At 42.4% G+C, this 25,165-nt stretch overlaps 1 protein-coding gene across 3 annotated transcripts in view; it reads left to right on the top strand.

The window, feature by feature from the left end:
• The window catches only part of PTPRN2 (protein tyrosine phosphatase receptor type N2), a 657,265-nt gene that overhangs the window by 539,889 nt on the left and 92,211 nt on the right, over positions 1-25,165 (top strand). For 2 of the 3 annotated variants that reach the window (XM_051609993.1, XM_051609992.1), the window contains exon 13: positions 5,737-5,949. The exons of the other annotated variant lie outside the window; for it this stretch is intronic. In XM_051609993.1, the coding sequence (XP_051465953.1) occupies positions 5,737-5,949 (213 nt within the window). The remainder of the gene's footprint in view (positions 1-5,736; positions 5,950-25,165) is intronic. 3 annotated transcript variants of the gene reach the window in all.

The raw sequence follows: 25,165 nt of genomic DNA, 5'->3' as shown, positions 1-25,165 counted from the left end.
GTACCCCTACAGATGAATAGATCTGTGGCTGTTGCAGTGACCTTTCTCAGTGATTTGAATAAGCTGCAGTTCCCAGAAATCCATCTGCCTTTTGTGTTTGTCGATTTGTCTAATCTTTCCGACCCCTAAAAGAAGCAAAAAGTACCTTCCCATCCGATTTCATCCTCCCGGGTAAAAGCATTAAATTGACCTCACTTCAGGTGATGAACTGGCATCTGCTGAAAGTAATCTTGGCATCAGGCAAGCTTTCCGGGGCGTGAGGGGAGGGCAGGAAGGCAGAGGACAGCGTCCCCAGAAACCTCTTACTAACTAAAGATAGTACCTTAAAACACCAACAACTATCCTGGACCATAAGGCTCAGGAGCAGGGTGCTGAAAACAAGAAACATGGTATACACTGAAGGTGAAAATCCCCAGGCCCTGCTGCCCCCGTCTAACCTGACTGGGGGAGCCAAGTAGGGGAGGAGAAGCAGGAACCAAAACCATGGGAGATGCTGCTTTCCCTTTCTGTTTGCTTTCTATTTTACTAATGGAAGAAAAGTCTTATCTGTACGTTTCCTGGTGACAGATGAGGATAGCCAGGCTCCTCCTGATGTAAGGTGTTTCTCTACTTTTCTAAGTAATCTATCAAAACTTAACCAGCATAGTATGTATCCACCTGTGTCTCAGATAACCTTACAGAGGGAAATTACTGGAAGTGAATTTAAGTTTAGGTTTATGTAAGAGAGCAGACATACACAGATGTGACTATATATATACATGAATACATATTTGATATATATCTATCTACATACACACCCACACACATCCCTTTCTTCATGCTTTCTATAATAACGAAATAATGCACTTATCCTTTATGGTTTGTTTTAATGTCAGTGCCTGCAAATATTAGGAAAGGATCTTCCTAAAAACAAAAGAAACAAGCAAACAAAAAACCCCGATGAACTAAAACTTATTTTAGTTAAGTTTATTTTTAAGAATAATGATTTTCTTGTAGAATTCTTTTATTCTGCCTAGGCACTTTTTCACCTCCTTGAATGGCAGATTTGCAAGTACAATTTCATCTGCACAGAGGAACAATAGCTTTCACTTGCACAAAGGATTTCTCCCACCCTGAATCCAAACCACAATGCCTCTTGCTCTGATAATAGCTTCTGAAAAGATTTTGTAATGCACAGAATTAATACATGATTATTTCCGCCTCACTTCTCTCATTTATTAGATTCTATAGTGAATTCCAAATTACAAACAGTACCTCTTGAGTTTTTTAACATTCTAATATTTTTAAACAAATTATATTCTGAACTTCATCTTTTTGCCTATGTTTACTAAGTAATATGCTTTTTTAATTATTATTATTGCTCAGAAGCAGAACTGTCTCATACAAGGGTAAAAATGAAGGCATGCAAAAATTGGGAAAAAAAAGAAAAAGAAAATAAAAGAAAAAAGTAATGTTGTTTTAATAGGAATCATAGTAATTTTTCCTTTGCAAACTGGGAGAGAGGTCAGGTGCAGTGACTGGCAAACTGGATTGTAAATCAGGAGTATCTTTTTTTAATTTACGAAGCAAAACAAAACCTCAGCTTCACTGAGAGTTTTGCTTCAGCAAGCACCAGAATAAGACCCTGTGTCTTAAAGGAAATAATGAAGTCTAATTCTATTGAGGCATCTGGAAGGTGAGATTCACATCACTGCATGGGGAGATCCTCTCTCCTCTTAAAAAAACAAAACAAAACAAAACTTTCTCCCACACTTCCAACATAGGTGTGAGAACTTATTTACATTAAAGAGTACATTAAATATTTACTGACATTTGCCTGGAATTCGTTTGAAATGTCGAGTGTTCTGCTGCATCATGGGATGACACCATGGAACGGGACACTGCTCTTTGATTTAGAACAGTGATTTGTGACTCCAGCGTTACAGCTGCTCTAGTTACTGACTCATTTTTGGGTGTACATAGAATACGTTCTGTCGAGGGACTGGAAAAGCCTGCATGAGATCAGATCCTTTAGTATGTTTTCCTCTCTCTTACAAAACAAAAAAATACAACCACCACAAACCCTGATGGAAGAGGTGTACTTCAAGCAAACACTGCAGGGTCTAACTGGTGGGTGTAATGTTCTTCTCTTCTTTCTTTGCCTAGCATTTAAGCTCAGGCCGAGGGGTTTCAAAGTAAGGAAAGACTGACTGAACCTCTCTTGAAGCCTCTGTATTTAGAGTCACTTCCAAAGCCATCCATTTAGAAATTACTTCTTTTTCCTTCACTGGAACTCAAATACTACACAGTTTTCCATGGAGAAAATCATTCAGAGGAATGTCAATATATTGTTACATAAAGTTTAAAAAATGCATAGTTACATGTAGCTGAGTTTAATATTTAATTATGTGTAATTTATGTGGTCTATTTATTTGTTAAGCCTTGGGGGGGCAGGGGAGGAAAGGTGATTTGTTTTTCTTGTTATGCAACAGCTATTGTTCCCCTTCCACCCCAGGCAAACGCACCATGGCAGCCCCAACCAGCACAGGGAGAGGTGTTCTGCTTTAAAAGACATCCGACTGTAAATGTCAAATTCATAAATATTTAAACATTTTTCTTTCAATTTCAAGTCAAGTCTGACAGGACGCCTCTAATTAACCCTGGGCTCCGTTTCAGGCTGAGGCCTTATTGCAGGGAAGAATCAGGGTTTTAGGTGAGGTGGGGAAATCAGTGCTCCTGGCTGGAGGGAGCAGGGGGGCAAGAGAAGGGAGGGAGCTGGTAAATAACTCATCGGATTAATTTTTGCCCGTTCATAATTTGATGTTTGGTCAGATATCAAGCAGGATTAAATAGCAGAGGAGGTATATCTGAGTTGGGGGTAGTGGGGACTGTTTTCTGATGGGGTGTGCCCTGGGAGACCGGACCCCGCTGCCCCCTGCGGTGCCCGGTATCCCCAGCCCGGGGCCGGGGAGAGCCGCCGGTGCGAGACCCTGAGCCGGGCAACGGGGCTTCGCCGTCGGCTTTACCCGGCGGTTTAACCGGGGTCGGGGAGCCGGCAGTATTCCCCAGTGCCAGGCTGCTTCCCCCGGGGCTAGCTTAGGTGGCCCTAAGCAACAGCCCCCCCTCCCCTCGAAGGCGGGGAGGGGAGAGGGGAACCCTCCGGCTCCCGACGCCAGCGGCTCCGGAGGTGCTCCCCGGAGGTGCTCCGGAGGAAGGAGTGGGGAGGAAGATCGGCGGCCCCACGGCAGAGCCCGTCTCCCTTCCCCGCCAGTCGCTCCAACGCGGTCGGGCACAGCCGGGGCCGCGCAGGCGGGGAGCGGCGGGCAGCGGCCGTGCCTCTCCGCCCCTTCCCTCCCGTGGCGGGGCCGCCATCCCCTCCCCGGACACGTTGGGACGGGATAGGCCTTGTCGCCCGTCCCCCAGACGTTCAAGCGTTTTGCATGCCCTCGCCTGCCTGGAGCCCATCACTAGGGACACGGCTACACCGGCTGCCCCCGGAAGATGCTAACCGAGGTGTAAACCGTTCTGAACCTGGACGGTTTCAAACTCTGCCCTGAGTTTCACGTTCCCGGGTGCAGCGCTGGGGACGTGCGGGTTATCTCGGCAAGCACTTCTTTTGATAAGGGCAGGCAGCTCCGGGGGCGACAACCCCCGCTCTGAGTGGAAAACTGCCTGGCAAAGTTGGAAGCAACATCTACAATCGTTATAACTACAAGGGGAGAAAGGCGAGCGCGCTCTTTCTTTCCCCCGTGTTCACTCGGGGCATTTGACAGCACTTTACGCCAATCATTTTCATTGTTTCCCTCGCATAGCCCTTTACCCGAATGCTTGTGCGGCTCTTTCACACGGCAACCGGAGAAGGAATATCGTTTAAAACTGTGGTTACGCAAGCAAAGGGAGACGAGGTTCAGTAGCAGTGCCCGAAACTGCCCGCCAGCCTCTTTCTTACCGGTCGCGGGGATGTCCCTGCGCGCAGGGAAGCACCCAGGGAGCGGGCCCGTTCCGCGGGGGGCCCGGGGATGCCTTGTCCCCGCCTGGCTGATGGGAGGCCAAACCCCGCGGAGAGCCGGATTAACGTCCCGGGCCGCAGCGCTGGCGGAGGGGGCGGCAGGAGCTGCCTATTTAGATGCAGATTGTGACCCCTGGCCCCGAGGGGAGGCGGCCTTTCACGGAGATGCTAATGGCAAAGCGCAGCAGCCCCTTTACCCCCGGGGCCGCCTCGGCGGGAGCTGCGAGCAGGCGGCGGCTGCCGTCGGTGCTGCCCCTCCCGGTCTCCTTTGCAACCCCCTCCCGTCCATCCCCCTCCCGGTGCGCAGGGCGGGCAGCGCTGCGGCCCCAGGGCGCGCCCTCCCCACTGCGGCCGGGGCAGGTGCCGGTCGGGGCGGGGGGTCCGGAGAGGCGGCCCCGCAGCCCCCTCCGGGGCGGGGGCCGGGCGTGGGGGGAGGGCTGGCAGCCCGGTCTTCCTGGTGGCTGTTGGGATTTGGAGGAGGGGCCGGCTGCGGTTTAGGGGAGGGGAGGCGGCGGGTCCGGCGGTGGCTGCGCGGGCGCGGAGGCGGTGGCGGGAGGCACATGCCTGGCCCCGCCGAGCTCCGCGCCCGCCCCCCGCCGCCCGGGGTTTACAAACCCGGCAATCCTCCGCTCTGCGCATCCAGGCAAGAAAATCCGGGAGTCTTATTGAACCTGCATTTCCATTAACTCAGCCTCAGCCCCGGCTAATCCACAGCACTGAAGGCAAGGAGGCTAATTAATGACAAGCTTTTACAGTCAAGACCAGCGATAATTGCTTTGGTGGCCTTTATGATTACAAGATAAAAATGGACCGGGCCTGACATAAGAGCCACTGTGTACACTGCAAGACAGGAGGAAATTAAGAGCTGGCTAGCTGAATACGGAGCAGAAAATTACTAATAGAGGAGAGATAATGAATAGGCCGGCTAGGCATTCATGGGGAAAAATCCATTTTGTTACCACGCGAAATTAGGTGGTGGAAAGGAGTTTGCTAATTGTTCTCATCTTGTAGCAACCAGGACTGAGGCAGGGGCGTGCTTTTCAATTCATTTCCCTGGTAATTGTGAAAGGGGGAATGCAGGCCAAATGAGTCTTGCTGCAATTTGCTCGCCTGGTCTTTTCATTTTCATGTTGCGTTTTTAATTGTTGCTAATATAGCTTATAATGAAGCTAATGAGGGGAAATTATTGTACAACTTTTTAGCACATGGAGACAAGTGAAATGCACTAGAAGGATTCTCTCCTATTGCTGCGAAAATAATGGTAATCCGGAGGAGTTTGGAACTATCTGGCTTTTTTAATCTTTTTCCTTTTACAACAGACAAAAGGAAGGACCTACTTCCCCCCCCCCCCCCCCCTATGTTGTTCGGTGGGGCTTTTTCACCCCGAGGAAAAAAAATTATATATCGGATTTTCCCTTGCTGCTCTCCTCGCAGCCCCTAGCCCTGCATGCGGTCCTGCGGGACGGTGTGAGGGGCCGCGGGGGTGGCGCGGAGCTGCGGGGCGTGCCGCGGTGCTTGCGCGCAGCCAGCGCGCCCGCCTCCGCCTTTCGGTAGTTAAATGCCAGCCGGCGGTGGGGCGGGCATGGAGGGGGGGGCTGCCAGCGGGGCTGTCCCTGCCCGTCCCTTTGCCTCCATCCTTGGCTGAAAGTTAGTGCTGCCGGGTGTTTCCCTCGACGGGGCTCTGCCCCCGCTCCGCGTTGCTCCGCGACCGCGCAACTCAGGCGCTGCCTCTCTCTCCTCCCCTGCAGAAGAACAGCGTCCCGCCGCTCCCGCAGCGCGGGGAAGAGGCCGAGTCCGCCAAATTCCTCCTCCTCACCCTCCTCTCCCTCGCCTGCATCACCGGGGTCCTGGTGGCGTCGGGGGTCGTCTACTGCCTCCGCCACCGTGCCCACCACCGCCTCAAGGAGAAACTCTCGGCTCTGGGGTCCGACGCCGGGTCCGACGCCCCCGCAGCTTATCAGGTAAGGACCAAGCTTTCTTCTCCTGGCCGGTCCCCCCGGGGTGCCCGGCGGACCCCAGAGGGGCCCTTCTGGGGTTAAAAGCCGAGGGGGTGGGTTTGTTTCCGACACTGCACCCTGCTTCGTTCCTATTCCCGCGGATTCACTGTAACAGCTTTTTACTGCTGGGTGCTAGTCTTGGCTATTCTGGTAGTTGCTGTAAATTCGCGCTCAATTAGAAACATTAAAAAGAAAAAAAAAAAAAAAAAGATCAAAGAAGCTCTTGCCATTGCAATTCTCTGAAAAATAACATTAATATCCATAATCTGTCACCCCTGCCACTATTAATAACGAAAAATCTTTAACATTTATGAGGAATGGATTGCACGGTTATCTGAAGATGTCTCTCTTTTTGAGTAATCGACTTCTTCAGGGTCTGATATGAAAAGAGCCTTTGACCCGATCTGTTGCCACCTTCAGCCATTATTCAGATAAAATGAAATCTAATGCTGATAGATGGGGAGGTAAACCGGGACTGGTTCTGGGAGAACAATGGTAGCAGATGTGTACCCAGTAATACAGGAGGACTGCACTCAGATTTCCTGAAATAAATCAGAAACCTCCGGCTTTCTCTTTCGGTTTCAAAAGTACTGGTTGGAGAGACACGCTGCCTCTTCCTGAATTTTGTTTTAGATCATGGCACTTCTTTTTTGGAGTGTTACTGATGTGTTAATGCATGTGTTTGGGTCACATACCTCACAGCCTTGGGCTGCTATCCCAAAATACTTGGAGTGTGACCAGGAAAAAGAATTCCAGAATGTGTAAACATTGTTGCTGTAGTATCCGTGTCTGCAGTGCATCCATAGGGTCTCACTAGTGGCATTCTTCTGTCAAGTTTTATTTTACCTTCTTGTTCTGCTTAGGACTAGACATCATGGACTTTCTGTATTGTGGAGCTTAGATAGATTCAAATTGGCAGCTGGGAATCATACAGGAATAAACTCATATTTCCTCACAAAGTTTGGGTCAGCCTGTACCTCTTATTTGTCAAAGATGTGATGTGTTAAGCACTTCTCCACAGGCTAGGTCCAGGGAAATTTTAGTACAGAATGAGAAATATGACTGTTTCTGCAACAGTTAGTACATTCAGGAATTATTTCCAGTTTAAATACAGTGTTTACTGGGAAAAAAAAAAAATCTCTAAATTACTTCACACCTTTAAAGTTGATGACTTCCAAATCAAGAAAGAAGGAGAGCACAGCATTTCCAGAAAAAAAAAAAAGAGTGTCCTCCAAGATAAAGTGTAAACAAAACAGCAGTTTGTCAGATCAGTCTTGTTGGCCAGAGAGACTGTGACTGTGAATAGGTAACTTGCTGTTATCTTATTTAAACCACAGAAGCAATAGGTGTTTGTTTGTTTGTTTGTGGTGATGGGTTTTTTTCCATTAAATGTGAATACAAAAATTCTTAATTTTTAAAAAAGCCCTCCAGGTTCCAAAATCACATTTGAAACTGAATTTGTGATAATTAACAGGACAGTCTTCCTACTGACAACTCTAATTAATAGTATCTGTAATTAAAATCTTGCCCTTCCAGCAGGAAAATTGTTTGAATTTCTTGGAGTGACCTTTTTTGCCATTTCTCCTGGGAGTATAGTGGTTAAGTTGATATTGATTTTATAATGAGCTCTGGTTTGTTTAATAAGAATCTGTAATCCAGACACTAAATGAATTGTGTGCTTCATTTCTTCTTCGCAGATTCATATGTATTTTTAAATATTCCTAGTTAGATCTGAGACTGTAATTTCTGTTTAAAAACAACAACAATGCTTTAAGGATGCTGCTCAGTTTTTCAGTAGCAAGACTGTATTAATATTCTTTGTTCCTGACCTCTGGGCCCAGTCATAACCACCTGACTTCTTAAACAGTTCCATTGGTTTTCAGGGGAACTGTACTCATGAGTGGGAGGAAATTTATTTTTTTTCCCCTAAATACAAAGGTTTCTAAGGGCTTGGCTCTCCTCCTGTGGAAGTAAAACGGGAATTTTGCCATTTGTTTCAATGGCAACAGTAGGAGGCCCCAGTACAGGCAGACAAAATATTCAGGCAGTTTTCATGCTGCTAAGTTATGTTTTATCAAAATTAATCACTGAGCCTGATTCTGTGTATAATAAACTATTCACGTGGATTTGAAGAGAAATAGGATTGAACCTTATTTGCATTGTCAAAATCACCTTATGTTGAGCTGTGTTAAATGTAATGGATATCTGGTGTGATGCATGTTTTGGATTACCTCAGTTAGGTCTCAGAAAAGCATCAATTATCATTTTCCTCATCTTCTCTGATACTTATAGGGGAACAATGTAGCACATATTAATAGAAGGGAAGAAAAAAGCAGATAGCTTTGAAAATGGTACCTGTGTTGTTCTCTTCTGTTAAATGTTTCCCAAGTATCTACTTGGTTAACTCAGTGTATTTTAGAAATATGAAGTATTCCAGCTGCTGCTGCCACTAGACTTTAAAGCATGATGCTCCAATATGTTGCTGCTTACTACTTAAGTGATTTTTTTTTAAGTTGGGTTTTTTTTTTTAATTTGAAAGGGAAAAAAATTGATCCATATAAAAAGGCCTGGTGGCCCAATGTGATTCAGAGAGAACACTGAAACATCACTTTGATTCACATGCTTCTCAAAATGTCAGTGGTTTATATCTTCACATAAACAAGACTGACATGAATTTTCAAGATTGAGCAGCAGCATTTTTCATCCTAAGCCAGTTCAGCCTGGAGAGTTCATTCAGGGTTTTACTTCTTCCTTACTCACCCTGTGAACTTATATGAGGTTTTTTCCCACAGTTGCTTTTTTTTTTTTTTACCCCCCCCCCTTTTTGCTTTTTAGTTTGCACAGTGAAATACCAGCTTGAGAAGGGGAAATCAGACAAACTGTATTGTCAGGGAAGTAGCAGGTTGGCTGCTAACTGCCTCGCGCCGAGGTGTAGCACTTGCCATGGCATGTCACTCTCCCTCTGGCACTCGCCACAGGCAGTTCTTGTGAGCACACTTACCTACTAGCAGGACTATTCCTTGCAAGTAGAAGTGACCACTCTTAGGCAGGACAACCAATACTGTTTAAAAGTTGTAGCAGGCAAATAAAAATCTTTCCGGTGCCTTTGATAAAACTGCCAAAGGGGCCGATACCACTTGAAGAGGCTGCTGGGTGAGCCTGGTTCTGCAGGTGTTTGGTGAGGCAGGCAGCTGGTCTGCACAGCCTTAACCTAGGGAGACCAAACCCTGTTGAAAGACTAACACTAGGAAGGGTAGCTACAAAATTGCAACTTCTTTTATCTTTGAGTCACTAAGCAACAAAATTATAGGCTGGTTTAATTAGACAGTGGCTACAGAGCTTTTAAAAAATAATGGAAGAAAGGTATCTCGGAAGATGTTGCACGTGCATAAAGCACATTTTATACACAAAGGCAGAGAAATTTTGCATACCTTTTAGACAGGTCTCCTGTCCTTTCAAATCACATGTGTAATGATTAGATAAGTCAATGTTAGCTCTCAGGGATGACTAAAAAGAGGTTCTCACTGCCTCCGCCGTGCCCTGTGCATGCTCACACCCGCACCGGTATTTTTAATTGTTGCTCGTGTTGCTTTGATCTTCTTTGAAAAGCAAGTTGAGCATTCTGCAAGCTCCCTCTCTGGTCTGGGAGATTAGGGCTGAAGCATTTTAGGAATTTTCAGCAGACGTTCTTTGATTTATTTCACAATACTGAGCAGATTTTCTTCATGCGCTTTGAAGCCTTTAGAAGGTAACCCAGAGAAAAACGGGCATTCAGACACCAGGGGCAGGCTGCAAACAGGGCCACTAAGTGCACGTCTTACTTGTCACTGCTCCCATTAGTGAGCAATTTATTAATGTAATGAGTGTGAGTTGGTGACTGCTGCTATTTAGGGATGCTCTGTTTGATTCAGGGTGATGTATTTGTGAGTCCAGTCAAACCCTGGCTTTTGACCCCCATGTGGGGAACGCTGGGTTGTGCGAGGTGTTAAATCATCAGCATATTTTATACTTCAGGCTGCAGAACTTTACTGTGAGCATAGTCTTCTGTGTCACTGATAATGCTCCAAAAAACTTTGGCCATAATGGAACTTAAAGGCAAAAGTTAACATGCACTGAAGCTGGCTTCAGAAGACCTGCTTTGTCATCTTTTAAATATTTTACGTCAATAATGTTCTTTTTAATTTTCCTTCATCTTAATCAAAGGAACTTCCTTTAAAAAAGCAAGGGAGCAAAGACCAAACAGTTTACAATGAAGTTCCTTCTTAAACTGCCTTAAGTATTCAAGGTTATGTGAGCCACGCACTGTCAGTGCAGCTGGATTACATCATCAGCTGTTTGAAAAACTTGTTCAAATAACTTGGCTTGGCAGGCTTATAGTTGCAAATTATATGTTAAATTCTACATTATTCTGTGTATTATATTATATATAAATTATATATTCCTTTGTCAAATGCAGTCTTATTAATTGCATGATCCTTCTGGATTCAAAGCCACTAAGAACTTCCGTGGGCTTTAAAAGATTTGTTCCTGCTGGCATTTTTGATTAGAGATGTTAAGAACACAATATTTACAACAATTACAATAAATATTTTACTGAAAATATTTCAAAAAGACTCCAACTGAAAATCCACTGGAAACATTCTCTACTTAACCATCATGCCTATTTTGTGTGTTTAAATACAGATAATTCATTACCTCTAATGTGGCTTCATATTTTACACTCTAGACTGTTTCCATATGCAAACATGTTATTATGGTATTAGACCTTAACGTATTAATACTGTATATCAAGCTCCTTAGAAAATGGACTTTTGTGAGCTAAATGAAAAGGGGAAAAAAAGAGGAATTTTTCACTGTTTTTATTTATCAAATTCTCAGCAATATTCACATTACTGTCAGGATTGGGACCAAAGTAAGCTGGCAAATGAGATAATCAGTGCCATGAAATATTACCTCATACACAGCTACATAAAACCCTCTCATTTTCAACATCTCTCACTACATTTAAGAAAAAAATATATATCACTGAGGACGAAGTGTATTCAGTATATGAGTATTTAGTAAACATTTTGGTAAGGAATACATTTAGTAAGGATTTTGGATAGATGAAAATTCTGCCTTAAGGCTGAATGCTAGGAAGGGCTTGCTTGTATTTTCTTCTGGGAAAACAAAGGACATTTTTAATCTTTTCTTTTCCTGTGTCCTTATTATAAGAGGAAAGAAAAGGTCTTCTCATGTGACTATGCAAAGCAACAGGACAAACTGTAATTGTTTGTAATAAGACCTGCATGGGGTGGTGTGTGTATGGGAAGAGTTGTTATTGTACATTGAAGTCTGCATATTGTATACTATGTAACAGTTTTCTCTAGTTTTAAAATAGAACTTTGTCTCAGGAACCTTCAGATACATTGTAAATAACATTGTTACATAAACAAATTTACATTAAGATGAGGCAGTTTTCACAATGCACAAAATATTTATTCTACACAATAGTCACATACAGCAATTATGGGAGAGAAGAAAGAAGTGGGGAGAGTTTTAGGGTGAGTAGCAGAGAGTTTACCTGATGTTAAACACTTCATTGAAGTCAGACAGCGGATGGCTAAAGCAGAATGAGGCAAAACAGGAGGTGTACCAATATGGATTTAACTTTTAATCTGTTTTTTATCTGATTAGTGTTCAGAACAATCCACAATTCCTGTGGTGCAGTGGACTATGTAATTCCCTAACCGTGCTTCCTATGGCAGCCATAAAATTGAGCTCAATGGTAGTAATGTTCAAAATAGCATTTCAAAATGCTGTATGAATTTATACATCAACAGAAATTTATCAGACATGCCTGTTTTATAAATTGGGCTATAAATAATTAAATAAACAGGGGTATGTTGTCAATCATAACCCTAGCATTTAAAATCAACTTCAAAACGGTGCTTAATGAGAAGTGCCCGTTTTAAGTGCTGAAGCTCAATGGCAGAGATTTCAGAGGGCACTTCGGGAAATCTGTATTTAAGCTTGCCTGGTCTGTCTGTGAGAAGCAGGGCTCTCCCCTGGCAGCCTCCCCTGCTCTGCCCCAGCAGACTGGGCTGCCCTGGGGAGACCACACTGGCTGCGGGAGGTTCACTGGGCATGTTACAAATAGCTCTCCTCCAGGATTTTCTTTGTTATGAAAATAACTTTTGTAAGTTACCCAGTGTTGGAGAAATTGGCTTGCCCTGAGCAGAGGAAGGTTTTGTCCTGACAGCCCAGGTCCTGGGCTGCTGCAGCAGTGGCAGTGCAGCAATGCTTTTGAGTAAAACACTCTTTAAGTTAGAGGAGGCAGGTGGAGGGAGAAAGGTTTACAGGTATGGAAGGACGATGAGTATACACTCGAGTCGTGGAGTGCTTGGATGAGATGGTGCCATGTGGGTTTAGATTTGAATAATATAAACCATCTCTTTGAAGCATTTGGGTTTTTTTATCTACTAGGAGTAGTGCAAAGTGGCAGAAAGAAGGTGATGGTGACCCTTTCCCCTTGCCCAAACTTTTTTTTTCCTGTCTAAAGAATACAGTGTTTGAGCTTGGTGTTTTGTGAAATAAGGACAAATGTGCTCCAAGCATCTTGCAGTATAAGTTCTGTGTATTTAGGGTGTAAGAAAATGCTAAGAAAAAAATAGTAGGGAAGGAAATTAAGTTAGTGACTCATTTTTAATTACTGGCAAATCCAGAGTCCTTACCCAAACAGGCATTTCTTAGAAATGTGCTGGAGGTGCTCTGGATTTGCAGGCTACATCTCGCCTGGTAAATTAAACCAGTAAATTGTTCAAATGGCCCTGGCACTGTTTCAGGCCAAGCCACCCAACTTCCTCCCAAACAATTTTTCAGCACAGTTAATGCAGGCCAAGGAAAAGACATATACTGATTCACTGGGCAGTTTTCTTAATAATTTGGTAGTGGCCACCTGGTTTTAGAGGTTAAGAAGTACTGTTGCTTTACCTGCCCTAGCTCCTCATCCTGGACCACCAAGAACTCCCACTCCTGAGCATCCTGCTCCTGCCTCAGAGCCCCTTCCACCCATCCCTGCTGTGCCTCTGGCTGTTTGCCAGCTGAGCGTGGGCTGGTTCTGGATAAGTACAATGGATTGTCTCCCTCTGGTAAATTGATTATGTCCCAGAGCCTGTATGTTATAAAGAAGCCAAAGATAACCACAGCCTTGCCTAATGGGCTGGAGAGTATTTGATCTGCAGTCCCAAGCAGTACATCATCTCAAGTGTCCCGATTTCTTTCTGGAATAACTATGCTGTCTTCAGTGGCATTTTAGTTCTGACGTAACGTGGAAGATAATCAGCCCTGTCTTTCCTACACATTTCTGCCCTTTTTTCAATTTTAGGTTTTTCCTTTTTCTTTTGGAGCAGCTCTGTTACTATGCTTCAGTTTTGACACATTCTTCTATTGTATGTTCTCTGAATGCTCAGCAGCTAACACTGTGATCTGGCTTGCTGAGGCTTTCATATTCCCTCAGATTGCTGCACTAGAAGAAAAAAAAAGATATACTTTTACAAGTTTTTAGCTGCAAAGGTTTTGTGTTTTGTTTGATGGCTGCTGTTGTTGTTTTTGTTGGGGTTTGTTTTTATTTGCAAAACAAGTCTTGTAGCAGGGTTATGTTCTCTGGAAGACAGTAGAAGTTTATGTACCCTCAATTAAGATCCGTTGTAGACAGTTTTTGTCAGTTCTTGTAGGACCATGTTGCCTGCAAGAAGAAACAGGTTGCAGTTTATTCTCTGAAGTCTGTAAGGTACATAAATAGCATGCTTCTTGTTGCTTTCTTCTGGGTACATCTGTTCATCCTGCACAGTGGTCTCACCTGGTGGGCAGTGAAAGGGACGAGGAGCAGGGGATGCAGTTGCTTCCTTTCTCTTCTTCCATGCAGACAAGGAAGATGTGCTGCACTGGGCAGTGTGCTGGCAGAGCAGGTCTGTGTCCTGCTCAAAGCCAGTGAGTGCTCAGTTTCAGGGATCTCTTGTCCTTCCTGCACTGTATGTTTGGGCTTAGCCTCAGTAAAGGATTTGAGGCTGACCAAAACCGCTGTAAGGTTTTACCCTGGTAAACCCTTGTGGACTTGGCTGATTTGAGGGGCAGGTGAACAAAAGTAGGTTTTGAACCCTCAGCTTTCCTCTGCCTGTAGCCCTGTTGTGCAGCTCTTGCGGGAATTTTACAAAATTGAATATTGTAGGGAGGATGATGTTGGTTTTGCTCTTTTCATTGTGGTATAAACTATAAGAGAAACTTTGGGGAAAGCAGACTGAAGCTCTACTGGGGTCATGCTAATCAACTGCTCCAATCTTCCCAAAGGCACGAAGGAGAGGTGGTATCTTGGGCAGCCTTGGAAGTGTGTGTGACACGTGAGGGTGGGGGGGGCCATGGGTGGCTTGTGTGCAGAGATACAAAGAGTCAAGGGTGTGGTTTGTGTTGGCTGGACAAGAGGCCTCATTTAATTTCTCTCGACAGTGACAAATCTACAGCTCCAGAGAGTACCTCCTGTCCTAGATATTTTGCTTTTCATATATTTATATGCACAGCAGTGATGCAAATGCTTTTTAGCAGTCTGAAGAACAGAAGAAGAAAATTTGAGTGATTTAATGTACACCAGCAACGTACAGTAAGGGACTGAGACAACTCAGCTGACTTCTTTGTATGGGTTTTTCTGCTGTTAAGTGCACTCCTGGCACCAGTGTATGTCACTGCATTCTAAATCAGGGACATTCCTGCAGCTCTTCATCTTCTAGTTGAGGTTCTAAGCTTTCAGCATGCAGATCCAGTTTTCATCCCTTGGGTTTCTACAAAGCAACTAAACCAAGACTTAAGGACCATAAATGAGCACTCCTAGAAGTTAAGTCCTCCAAAGAACCGAAATTAATTTTGGGGGAATGGGAGAGAATAGCCTTTGAGTTGGAGGAAATAGAATTCAACGTAGGTGGCTTATCCAAAGGAGAAAATGCATGAGGTTTTCTCTAAGCTTTGCCGACCAATTTCTAGACTTTTTGCCAAAGACCAATGAGTGATGCTTTACTGATGTTTGCTTGGGATGACTGCACTCTGAACAAGCAAAGATTTTGATCAGGGAAATAGTTTGCTATTTTTTTTTTTTGTATTTCAGACTGATGAAATCCTATTCATTTTATTTCTCTCTTTCCTTTCTAGCTAACATGGTTGCAGGCTGCTTGAACATTCCTGCTTTTTGCTTCTGCACAGGACTTCTGCTGCTTTGTAGAATGGTGTTCTGGCAGCATTTCAGGATTTCAGAAGGGGCTGATCTTGCTCATAATTGGAGCAGCTCAGCATTATCATGATAAAAGTCACATTTTGGTATAGAGTTTACATACTTACCTTGGTTGATTAAGGTTTCCGCTTTCCCCTCATCAAATGTTACCTAACTTGAAGATACATGCATTCCATGTAGGTGGGAAGGCTTTTCCTTGGTCATGCTATCTGGCAACACCAGGGGTGTATGGTTTGAAGTGGGCTGTAGCAAAGCTGTAACTACCAACCCTACCCATTTTCTAGGACTGCTGGTCTGAACATCCCCATAATCTTCAAATATGTATCAGGCAGAGTATTTACATGTTGGAGAGATACTGACCTTTCCCACTAACTACTAGTAGAAGAACAAGAGAAAGATGAAAAGGAAAAATTCACTATGCTGCTGCTTTCCTGACAGTATGGGGGAAAGAAACTTGGATTTTACCTTTTTCAAACTTGTGAAGTTTATCCTGGGTTCCTGTGAAAGAAATATGCCTCATGTGGAGTGAGAAGGTGTGATTTGCTGGAAGAGGTTTTGCTGCAGTGGATCGCAGCAAAAGGTGCCAGCAGCTGGCTATCCACCTAAGATTGGAAGAGAAGTATGATGGAGCTGAACGTAGTTCTGGGAGCAAGAACAATCTACATATCCAAATTCATGTTATATAGTGAAATTATGTCATACAGCTTCTCCCTTTGTACTCTGGAAAAATAACCTGTACAGCAAAATGGGAATGTGAGCATGTAAATTCCATATACCATCACCCACAGGAGTGAAATAAAGTGCTGCAATTCCTAATTAACCTCACTGGAAAACTCTTGGGTGTGAAGTTAAAACACACAAAAAGGTTGCCTAGGAAGCTGTTCCAAATTTCAGCTTGTTTTTGAAGGTCTGTGTGAATCCAATGGCTTTTCAGGCATTGTTGACTAATAATTTTGTTGGCTTGTTTGAGGGCCTTAGAAGTGAATTAATTATAAATCAATGCTTGAGGCTTCTGTGAGTGCCGGTCACTCCATCTCTGAAAGAATGCTGCAGAAATGAAGGGAGTGAGGAAAAGGTGACAAGAATGATTAAGGGCATGAAAAACTTGCATGAAGAGAAATTGAAAAGACAGATTGTTTCTTCTAGAACAGTAACAAGTGACAGCATGGAAAAGAAAAAAGTATATAGAATGAGGAACTGAAGAAAGAGAGAGACTTATTCTCTCCTCTGCCTAGCACTAGGGCAAAGACATTCAGTTATATTAAATACGTAAAATTAAAGAGTAATAGAGGAAAAACTATCTGTGTGACTCAACAGCAATGTTCTGTTGCAGAAACATGCTGTTTCTGCAGAATGTTGTTGATGAAATTGCTAGCAAGAATCTTAAGCAAGTGAGAAAAAAAAATCCAGGTAATTCATAATAATAAATAGCTAATGATTTTTTAGAAGATGTCTGTAACCTCATGTCCCAGGTCTTACAGTAATCCAAAATTAAGATGTGACTGTTTTAGGAATGTGTCTACCTTCTATGTCACCTGCACTGTCCCTGGGGTGCTTCTTGCAGATGAAGTGATGCCTGGTGGAAAGGTCCATGGTAGTGGAACAGCCCCTGTGCTTGCATGAGCTGGCAAAGGGAAACCCAGGAGCTCCAGTAATGGCCAAGGAAGTTCTTTTCATTGAAAGCAAGCCTGCACTTTAATTCCTGGCTGCTGTTGCTCCAGGGTATTTGTTGTAAGTGGTGCCATGGGGCAGGTGAGGGGTGGCAGGGAGGGCTGGAGTGTTGTTGTGGTCTGGCTAGTAATGTGGGGGTGTGGAGAGGCCGGGGAAGAGCAAACAGAAATGTGCTTTTTTGCTGCTGTTGCTGTTTCCTCCAAAATGTGAGGTTTTCCTGTATCTCTGACTGTCAGTACTAATATCTGAGTGTAAAATCCCTCTCATTTTTTCCAATATCTCTGGTAACACTTAAGAAGTGAATGTGTAGAAATATTGACCATCTTTTTTAACCCTTGAAGACTTTTGTGTGTGTGTCTGTTCTCAGAGACATGATGGGACTCATATACACTATTTTTTCGTAGTTTAGGAAAGTTTCTCTGTATTACCAAGGGGTTGTTTTTTTGTTGTGTTTTTGTTTTTGTTTTTCTCATAATAACCTGTTTTGACTTGCTTACAGCTTTGTGCTTTATAGATTTTTTTTTTTACAGTGTTTCCTTGTTCACAATATTTGCATCTCTTCTTCCAAGCAGATTTAGAAGAGTGCTTTCATTTTTATTTTCAGTGGAGAATAGGTGGAAAGCATTGACTTTAGTTTGCAAAGCAGGAGAGGGTAATGACTGACAATTTCAACTGTCATGACAGATGATGTTATGGAAAAAAATTTGTTGCTGATGGCCATCCTTGATAAATGCTTCCTTATCCCAGCACCACCTCTTATCTGCATAGCCACTTTCTGTGGAAAAAAAAAAAAAAAGTATCTGAGGTTTTAGAAGTTTTTTAGGACTTCTTTTTGTATCCCTCTGCCTGATTTCAGTACCTCTGTTACCACAAATGCAGTTACACAGACTTAAGGAGAAGCAATAATAATCTTTGCAGTGTGGTAAAATAACATTTTTAGACATAAACTATATGGCTATATGTTTGTTTCTTTCTGAGGTAGAACTGTATGTTGAGTCTTGGAGGCCAGCTGGGAATTCTTATTTCTAGCAGAAATTATCTGCCATTTTTAGTCCTGCAGGGCAATAAAATAGTGGACTACACAGCTTTCCTGAGAAACTACAGCTGCCTTGGGACTGCATCTTTTGCCTGCCCTGGGCCCCAGGCGACTGTAAACGCTGGGAGTGGAAAAGGAAACATTTGTGGCAGTTTTCTTTTAGAGCGCGGCATCTGCTGGTTGAGCTTGGGGTGGGTTAGACAAAGTCAAAATACATGATGAATTTGCAAACGGTTCTGCAAGGCTTTTCAGGTTAATTCAATTGTTACTACAGTTTATTTGTAACCCATACTGTGCTGTATAGCTCTTGCTGTGCTAGCAGTGAATTCACTGTGCAAATTCATATTAAGAAGCAGCTGTGCCCTCATGCGCGTGTATTGGAGTTAGTTAACATGAATGAAATACGGAAAGGTGACATTTGTTTTACACATGGTTTTTCTGTTCTAGTTACTCCTTAAGAAATCTTTCATCTCCCAGCTTCATATTTACCATATATTTGTCAAACACTGTTTACAACCACAGCTGAAGTGTGTGAAATGCAATTTAGAAACTAGCTTTGGTTGAAACCACCAAAAATATGATCCATTCTTTTTTTTCCCTTTTTTCTTGTCCCCCTTTTTTCTTGTCCCCCTTTTTTCTTGTCCCCCTTTTTTCTTGTCCCCCTTTTTTCTTGTCCCCCTTTTTTCTTGTCCCCCTTTTTTCTTGTCCCCCTTTTTTCTTGTCCCCCTTTTTTCTTGTCCCCCTTTTTTCTTGTCCCCCTTTTTTCTTGTCCCCCTTTTTTCTTGTCCCCCTTTTTTCTTGTCCCCCTTTTTTCTTGTCCCCCTTTTTTCTTGTCCCCCTTCCTCTTTCTTTCTTTCCCCCCCCTTCCTCTTTCTTTCTTTCCCCCCCCTTCCTCTTTCTTTCTTTCCCCCCCCTTCCTCTTTCTTTCTTTCCCCCCCCTTCCTCTTTCTTTCTTTCCCCCCCCTTCCTCTTTCTTTCTTTCCCCCCCCTTCCTCTTTCTTTCTTTCCCCCCCCTTCCTCTTTCTTTCTTTCCCCCCCCTTCCTCTTTCTTTCTTTCCCCCCCCTTCCTCTTTCTTTCTTTCCCCCCCCTTCCTCTTTCTTTCTTTCCCCCCCCTTCCTCTTTCTTTCTTTCCCCCCCCTTCCTCTTTCTTTCTTTCCCCCCCCTTCCTCTTTCTTTCTTTCCCCCCCCTTCCTCTTTCTTTCTTTCCCCCCCCTTCCTCTTTCTTTCTTTCCCCCCCCTTCCTCTTTCTTTCTTTCCCCCCCCTTCCTCTTTCTTTTTTTTCTCTTCTCTTTTATTCTTTTCTGCAGCAGGCAGGTAAATCTCATATCCTACTGCTTCCAGAATTAAAGCTGCCTGAATTGCATGACCAATAATGCTCAGATATTGTCAGGAACATCCTGAGAAATACCTGGGTGCTTTTACACCAGTAGATCTCAGGTCACTTCAGGTCTATGGTTAGCAGGTCTTTCCTATTGGAGATAGTCCCTGGTTTCCTTGGAAGTGTCCAGATAGTGTCTTTAATCCTGAGGGAATGCACCATGATGTTGTTATGATGACATGTTGCAGGGAAAATACCAGTTCAACTCAGTTTAAAGAAACGTGAACTTTTTTTTTTTAAATATGTATCTTCCATCTGTGAAGTCCAGTGTACTGCAGTCATGTCAAGTCTGTTTCATAAACTCTTCCCTCTTTTAGAAATCAAGGATATAAACTGTCATACTCACTCTGTCCTTTTTAGGTGGTCTCTTGCATATTGTATGCAAGCATTGTATGGGAAAAAAATCCCCAGTAGAGAAACTTAAACATGGTCTTCAAATTTCACTAGTTCTCCTGAAAGCAGCATTGCCCCAAAGGTGCCTGTGCTTTCCTGGCACAGACAGCAGGGAAAACACACTACTGTTGTTTCAGGGAAATCTCACTGGATCTATGGTGTCATGTCTTCCTTGGCAACAAGAGCCATGTAAAAGACCTCTTCCCTCCTTCAGGAGCTCCTGGGCTATTTAGATGTCAGTTGCACTGAGAAGAGGTTGCTGAAAGAATTAAAAATGTTTCCCTCAGCTGTACTGGATAGTCAGTGTCTTTGGCTCTGCACAAGCCAGAAATTTTCATATCTACTGGACTTCTGGAGATGTGTGCAAGAGCAGGATGGCTTGTTTGTTCGGCTTGGTAGGGTAAGGCTGTATAAATGCTTGGACTTAAGGAGCGGGAGTAAAACAAATAAATACAAATAGAAGAAGAGTAATTGTCCAAGTAAGATGGCTGTGTTTTCTGTGCCTTTCACCTCCTGCAAGGCCTCCACTTTCTTTGTGTACTTGAAGAAAGGGGAATCACGATTACACAAGTCACCACCAGGAGACACTCACAATGCTAAAATAATTGCAATTTTTAATTTCACAGAACATAATAAAAATTGGGCTTTTGTTTGGAAAACAAATCTCAAGCCTGTGTTTGACTGCCCTGCTCTCCAGGAGAAACAGCAGCCCTGCCTTTTAGGCCGTTTAAAAAGCAAACGAAGCAAAACTCCTACACTGAGACTTTGTTACATACAGAGAGTGGTGCAGTGCAAGAGGGCAGATGGTAAACTGAACTGGACAGGCTAAGATTACATTGACAAGCAAATAAATGCAGTTTGCTTGTTTGGGTGGGTTTTTGTTTTGTTTTGTTGGTTGGGTTTTTTTCACCCAGATCTATTGCATCCAAATTTAGATAAATATGAATTGTACAGAGTATGGATATGTAATGATAACGTTGGATGCTGTGGCAGAAGTGGGGTCTCTGAAAATGTTACTCTCAGGCATTTTTCAATATCTCCCTTTGTTCCTTTGCTGGAGACACACTGATCTCAGCAGTTGCCTTTTCTGACAAGGACAGAAAATATATGTACAAATGTTCAACAGACATAAACAGCTCTTTTACTTCTGGAGAAAAAGTATGTTAAAATGAAACTAAAGCTTGAAAGTACATTTCAATAACTCAGAAATAAATGGTAGTAAAGCTGTAATTATCCCCAAAGCTACAAACACATTAAATAAGTTAAAGTTAAATTTATAACACCTGCAAATATATTAAGTATGAAAAAGCAAAACAAAGCCAAATGACTTTAGCTTCACCCTGTAGTAACACTAAGCAAATTTGGTTAGAGAGTAATGATGTTTGTAGTCCTAGATTCATTTGTTTAAAAAAAAATGAGCTTACCTTATTCTTTCATTTTTCAAATCTCACTGGGTTGTGACTGCATCCACAACAGAACAGTTAAATCCGTGCTGTAACGTGCAGACCTCAGCTCATCCTGTGAATAATGCCTCCTTGATTTGAAGGAAAGTGAGGCTACTATTTAATTAAATGTATTAATGCTGAGAAGAAAAGCATTTTAAAATATCTTATTTTTCCATATCTCACAGGTTACATATACTTCTAGTTTTCATTATGTATTTTTTTTTATAAAGTGTAGCCTTGATCCTTTAGATTTAGTAGTCAGTCAGCATTTTTAATTTCAGATTTCTGCAAAACAATTTTATGTCACATGTAAACAGAATAGCAGTGTTATCATGATCATGCCTGCTTAAGGAGATTTGTTCCTGATAAAATACTAGGCAGGTCAGGTTGAAAGGGCTTGGTGTACACTCAGCTATCACTTTTAATAAACAAAGTGATTTCTTTGTCTAATATCTCTGCATTTTTGTCATAATTGTACCATGGACAGATTTATTCCCTCTTACATTTTGTTAATTATGAAAATAATTGTGCCATGCTTGTTTCTGGAGTAGCTCAGGTGCTTTCCATTTGAATTTGTTAAACAAAAGATTTTTAAAAGCATGGTAATATCAGTCTTATTTCCTGGACTTTATTTTTGAAATTATGTAAATTTGGACTTCAGTTACAGAATATATTATTTTCATTAATGTAAATTAATAAAATTTTATTTCTTTTTCTAAATAAGCTGGAAAGTTGGAATTTCCCTCAAATCCCAGGATCCTATTAAGCCTTTTTGAGATGAATGTGACCGGGGAAGAAGAGCAGTACTTTAGATATTAATCTATTTTCATTTACTTTGGACTGAACAATTTAATCTACAGATGCCTGGTGCCAGCTAGATGAGAATGATTCACATGTCACAGTCAGTGGCTGGACTCCATCTACCTGAAGATATTGCACAGTGTATTCACATTTAGTAGCTGTAATTTAATAAACAGCAGTGTCCTCACTGGAGGTGGCTTTGAGGAGGAGTGGCTTACCTTTAAGAGTAATGGGTGGAAAGCCAAGGTGCACATTGGCCATCTCTTATCTGGGATGCCCAGGTCAGGTTTCCTGCATGTAACAAGCTACTGTGAGGTTTTCTAATTCCATTTTTGCAACTAAAACAAGGGTAAAGATTTAATATTGACTATTCAGCCCTCAGTTCCAGCTGGTTTTAGTTCCATGCTTGCCTATACTTTTAGTCCTTATCAGGGTGTATACATAAGTTTATCTCCAAAACCAAACATTTTTGTATACTATGTGGTCTTAGTTTTTCCAGATACCTTCTGTATTAGCTGAACTTGATGGAGATAAACATTTCTCCAAATTATCTTTTTCTGACTTGCCCTTCTGTGATACTGCCATGCATCATGAAGCCAAGTGGCAGCAAATGCTGCTGGTGTCACTGACAGATGTCCAGAAGAAGTGGCCTTACACTTCTGGTGGTAAGCAGGTTACATCTCTAAGCCAGACCTGGAGAGGTGTCTGTGGGGTTCACTCTTGAACACTCAATGCTGCCTTGGTTGAGAGGAGAGTTTCTTATTCATCTCTTCAAGTTCAGATACCCATCTAAAAAGACATAGTGGTAAGGTTGTCTCTCCATCCCTGTGGGTTGTCCATTATGCACAGCAAGTCTCTTAATGACCTTCCTGTAATACATTTATAATGCAATGTGGCTTGTTCACAAGTGGACTATATGGTTTTTAAAAAATATTTTTTGTACCTATGGAAATAATTGTTATTTCATGCTTCTTTTTGTCTCTGTGAGGACAACCAAGTATTAGGAACACTTTAAAACTGCACTGGAAGAGGTCTAGAGGTTTTCTGAGGATACTGTTTATGGTTTGCTTAAGGTTATCAATTATGTCTCAAATAAAAAGCTCTCTACAGATGATCATTGTGCTGTACTTTGAACTCATTTAATTGGACATTATTTACAGAATATTTATCTTGGTTATGGCAGTTTTTGTCACATAGCGATATTACTTTTCCATTATATACTGCATGTGACCACCACATAAGTTTGATAATAAATGCTGGGAAATAAAAAACAGAGTAAGTGCCTGAGTATGATAGCAATTCCCATGTGATGGGAAATAATGTCATAAACTTCAAATTACCTTTTAAATAAATGTTTGTGTCTTACCCATCCATTAGATCATAGCCTGAAGGGTCAGGAGGATCATTTCTTCATATTTCACTGTATGCATTATGATTGCTTTTTTAGGTATAAATGATGCTTTTAAATGAAGAATGGCACTCGAAGTATACACAAACAACAGCCAGACATTACTGAGTCGCAGTATGGCAGAAATAGCCTGAGCCACTCAGCTAAATATAGAAGTGCAGCAGTAAATTGAATTCATTCGTAGAAAATATGTTTAATGGTGTACGTGCTGAGACACTGCAGAAATGCAGCTCGTGTCATTCTCGCAGTTTGTGGCTTTGACATTTCAGTCAGGTTTAAATTCTGGTTGTGTTTTGGTAGATGGCTGCTTTGCTGAATCCTTACGGGAGTTAAGATATTGGAGAGCAGAGAAGAGCGTACCTGAGCATGCAGAGAAGTGTACAGGTGCTAGGTACCTTATGAGTGAGCATCTTCACTATTTAGGGCCTGGTGTGCTTGTGAAGTGATGCCACTTCTGTCAGGGCCCAGGGATGGTGTTCTCCTGAGAGCACCTGGCATGGAACACCCCACACGTTGACACCCCACCATTCCCAGCGCCTTTCATAGGAATGGGACCGAGCTGCCCATCTCAAGGATGAAACAAACCCATATCCCACATTAAGACATTTCCCTGCTCTGCTCCCTCTTTAGTCCATAAGTTCCTGATAAACATGTTTGGCTCCCCAAAATATCCCATGCATCAAAGGATTTATAAGTGGTGGTGTTAACTGTGTTATCCCTGCAACACTGTGCTAAAAACCCAAGTGGGAAATGGAATATTTGAACTGAGAGAGGCTGCTTTGAACAAGCAGAAACTGTTGGTGTCCTGAGACTGGAGCCGAGCGTGTGGGGATGGGGCAGGTTCCTTAGCCTGGGCTGGAATGGCTGGAAGTCAGGGAAGGAAGAGCTGTCAAGAGCTGTTAGGCCAATTTGGAAATAAATTTTAAAAACCCTTTCTGTTTATAGGCAGGGGAAAACCCATTGTCCTGGAGATTTAAAACACCAATCAAGAAATTCAGTGATGTTTTTGCTGAAACTATGATGTGACCTTCCTGTTTACACTAAACATTTTTTATGGCCATGTACAGTGACGTGGTTGCTTTGTTTGAGGTATTTGACAGTTACAACAGTTCTGGGAATAATTGTTTTGATTCTATATATGTCACGAAATAAATATGTTAATATTAGAAATCAGGTTAATTTTTTTTTCCCAGCTTATTTATGTTTTTTTTCTCAACCTTCCTCATGAGAACCATGAACATGATAAACTTTAAAACAACAGTAACCTTATGTGCAAAACATTTTTATTTTCATTTGGAGGTAAATCTGCTCTCGATCAGTTGGCTATAATATTGCTTCTTTTATCATTATAATTTTCATTAAAATGGTATATTATCTTCTTAAGAGTTTACTTGGTCCTGATTCTCTTTTCTGAGCAGAGGTCCATAATCCTTTCCACAGCAACCACTTGTAAAAGCAGAGGATTATGACTTGAGACAGGACATGAGCAGCAGGAACAGATCAACTTAAAAACAAAGATCCTGTTTGAGTACAAATGCTATTGTTAGCACAGAGTTGGGGTGAGTCAAGTGACAGGATGTGTATTAGAATGTAATAAATTCATATCTACACCACATGGCATGCTAGCCAGAAGACACATCCTTTTAGCAGTTATAAGATAGGCTACATATTTTTATACCTTCACTTTTTACACTTTTGCTTAGTCCAATATACCATTCCCTCATAGAACAGCTGATATCTAAACATCTGAACAGCTTTTTTGTTTTCTGTAGATTTATTTTTCTGTCTGAA

Source organism: Apus apus, chromosome 2 (genome assembly GCF_020740795.1).
Source record: "Apus apus isolate bApuApu2 chromosome 2, bApuApu2.pri.cur, whole genome shotgun sequence".
NCBI classification, from domain to species: Eukaryota; Metazoa; Chordata; class Aves; order Apodiformes; family Apodidae; genus Apus; species Apus apus.
This window is presented reverse-complemented; position numbering and strand designations above follow the sequence as displayed.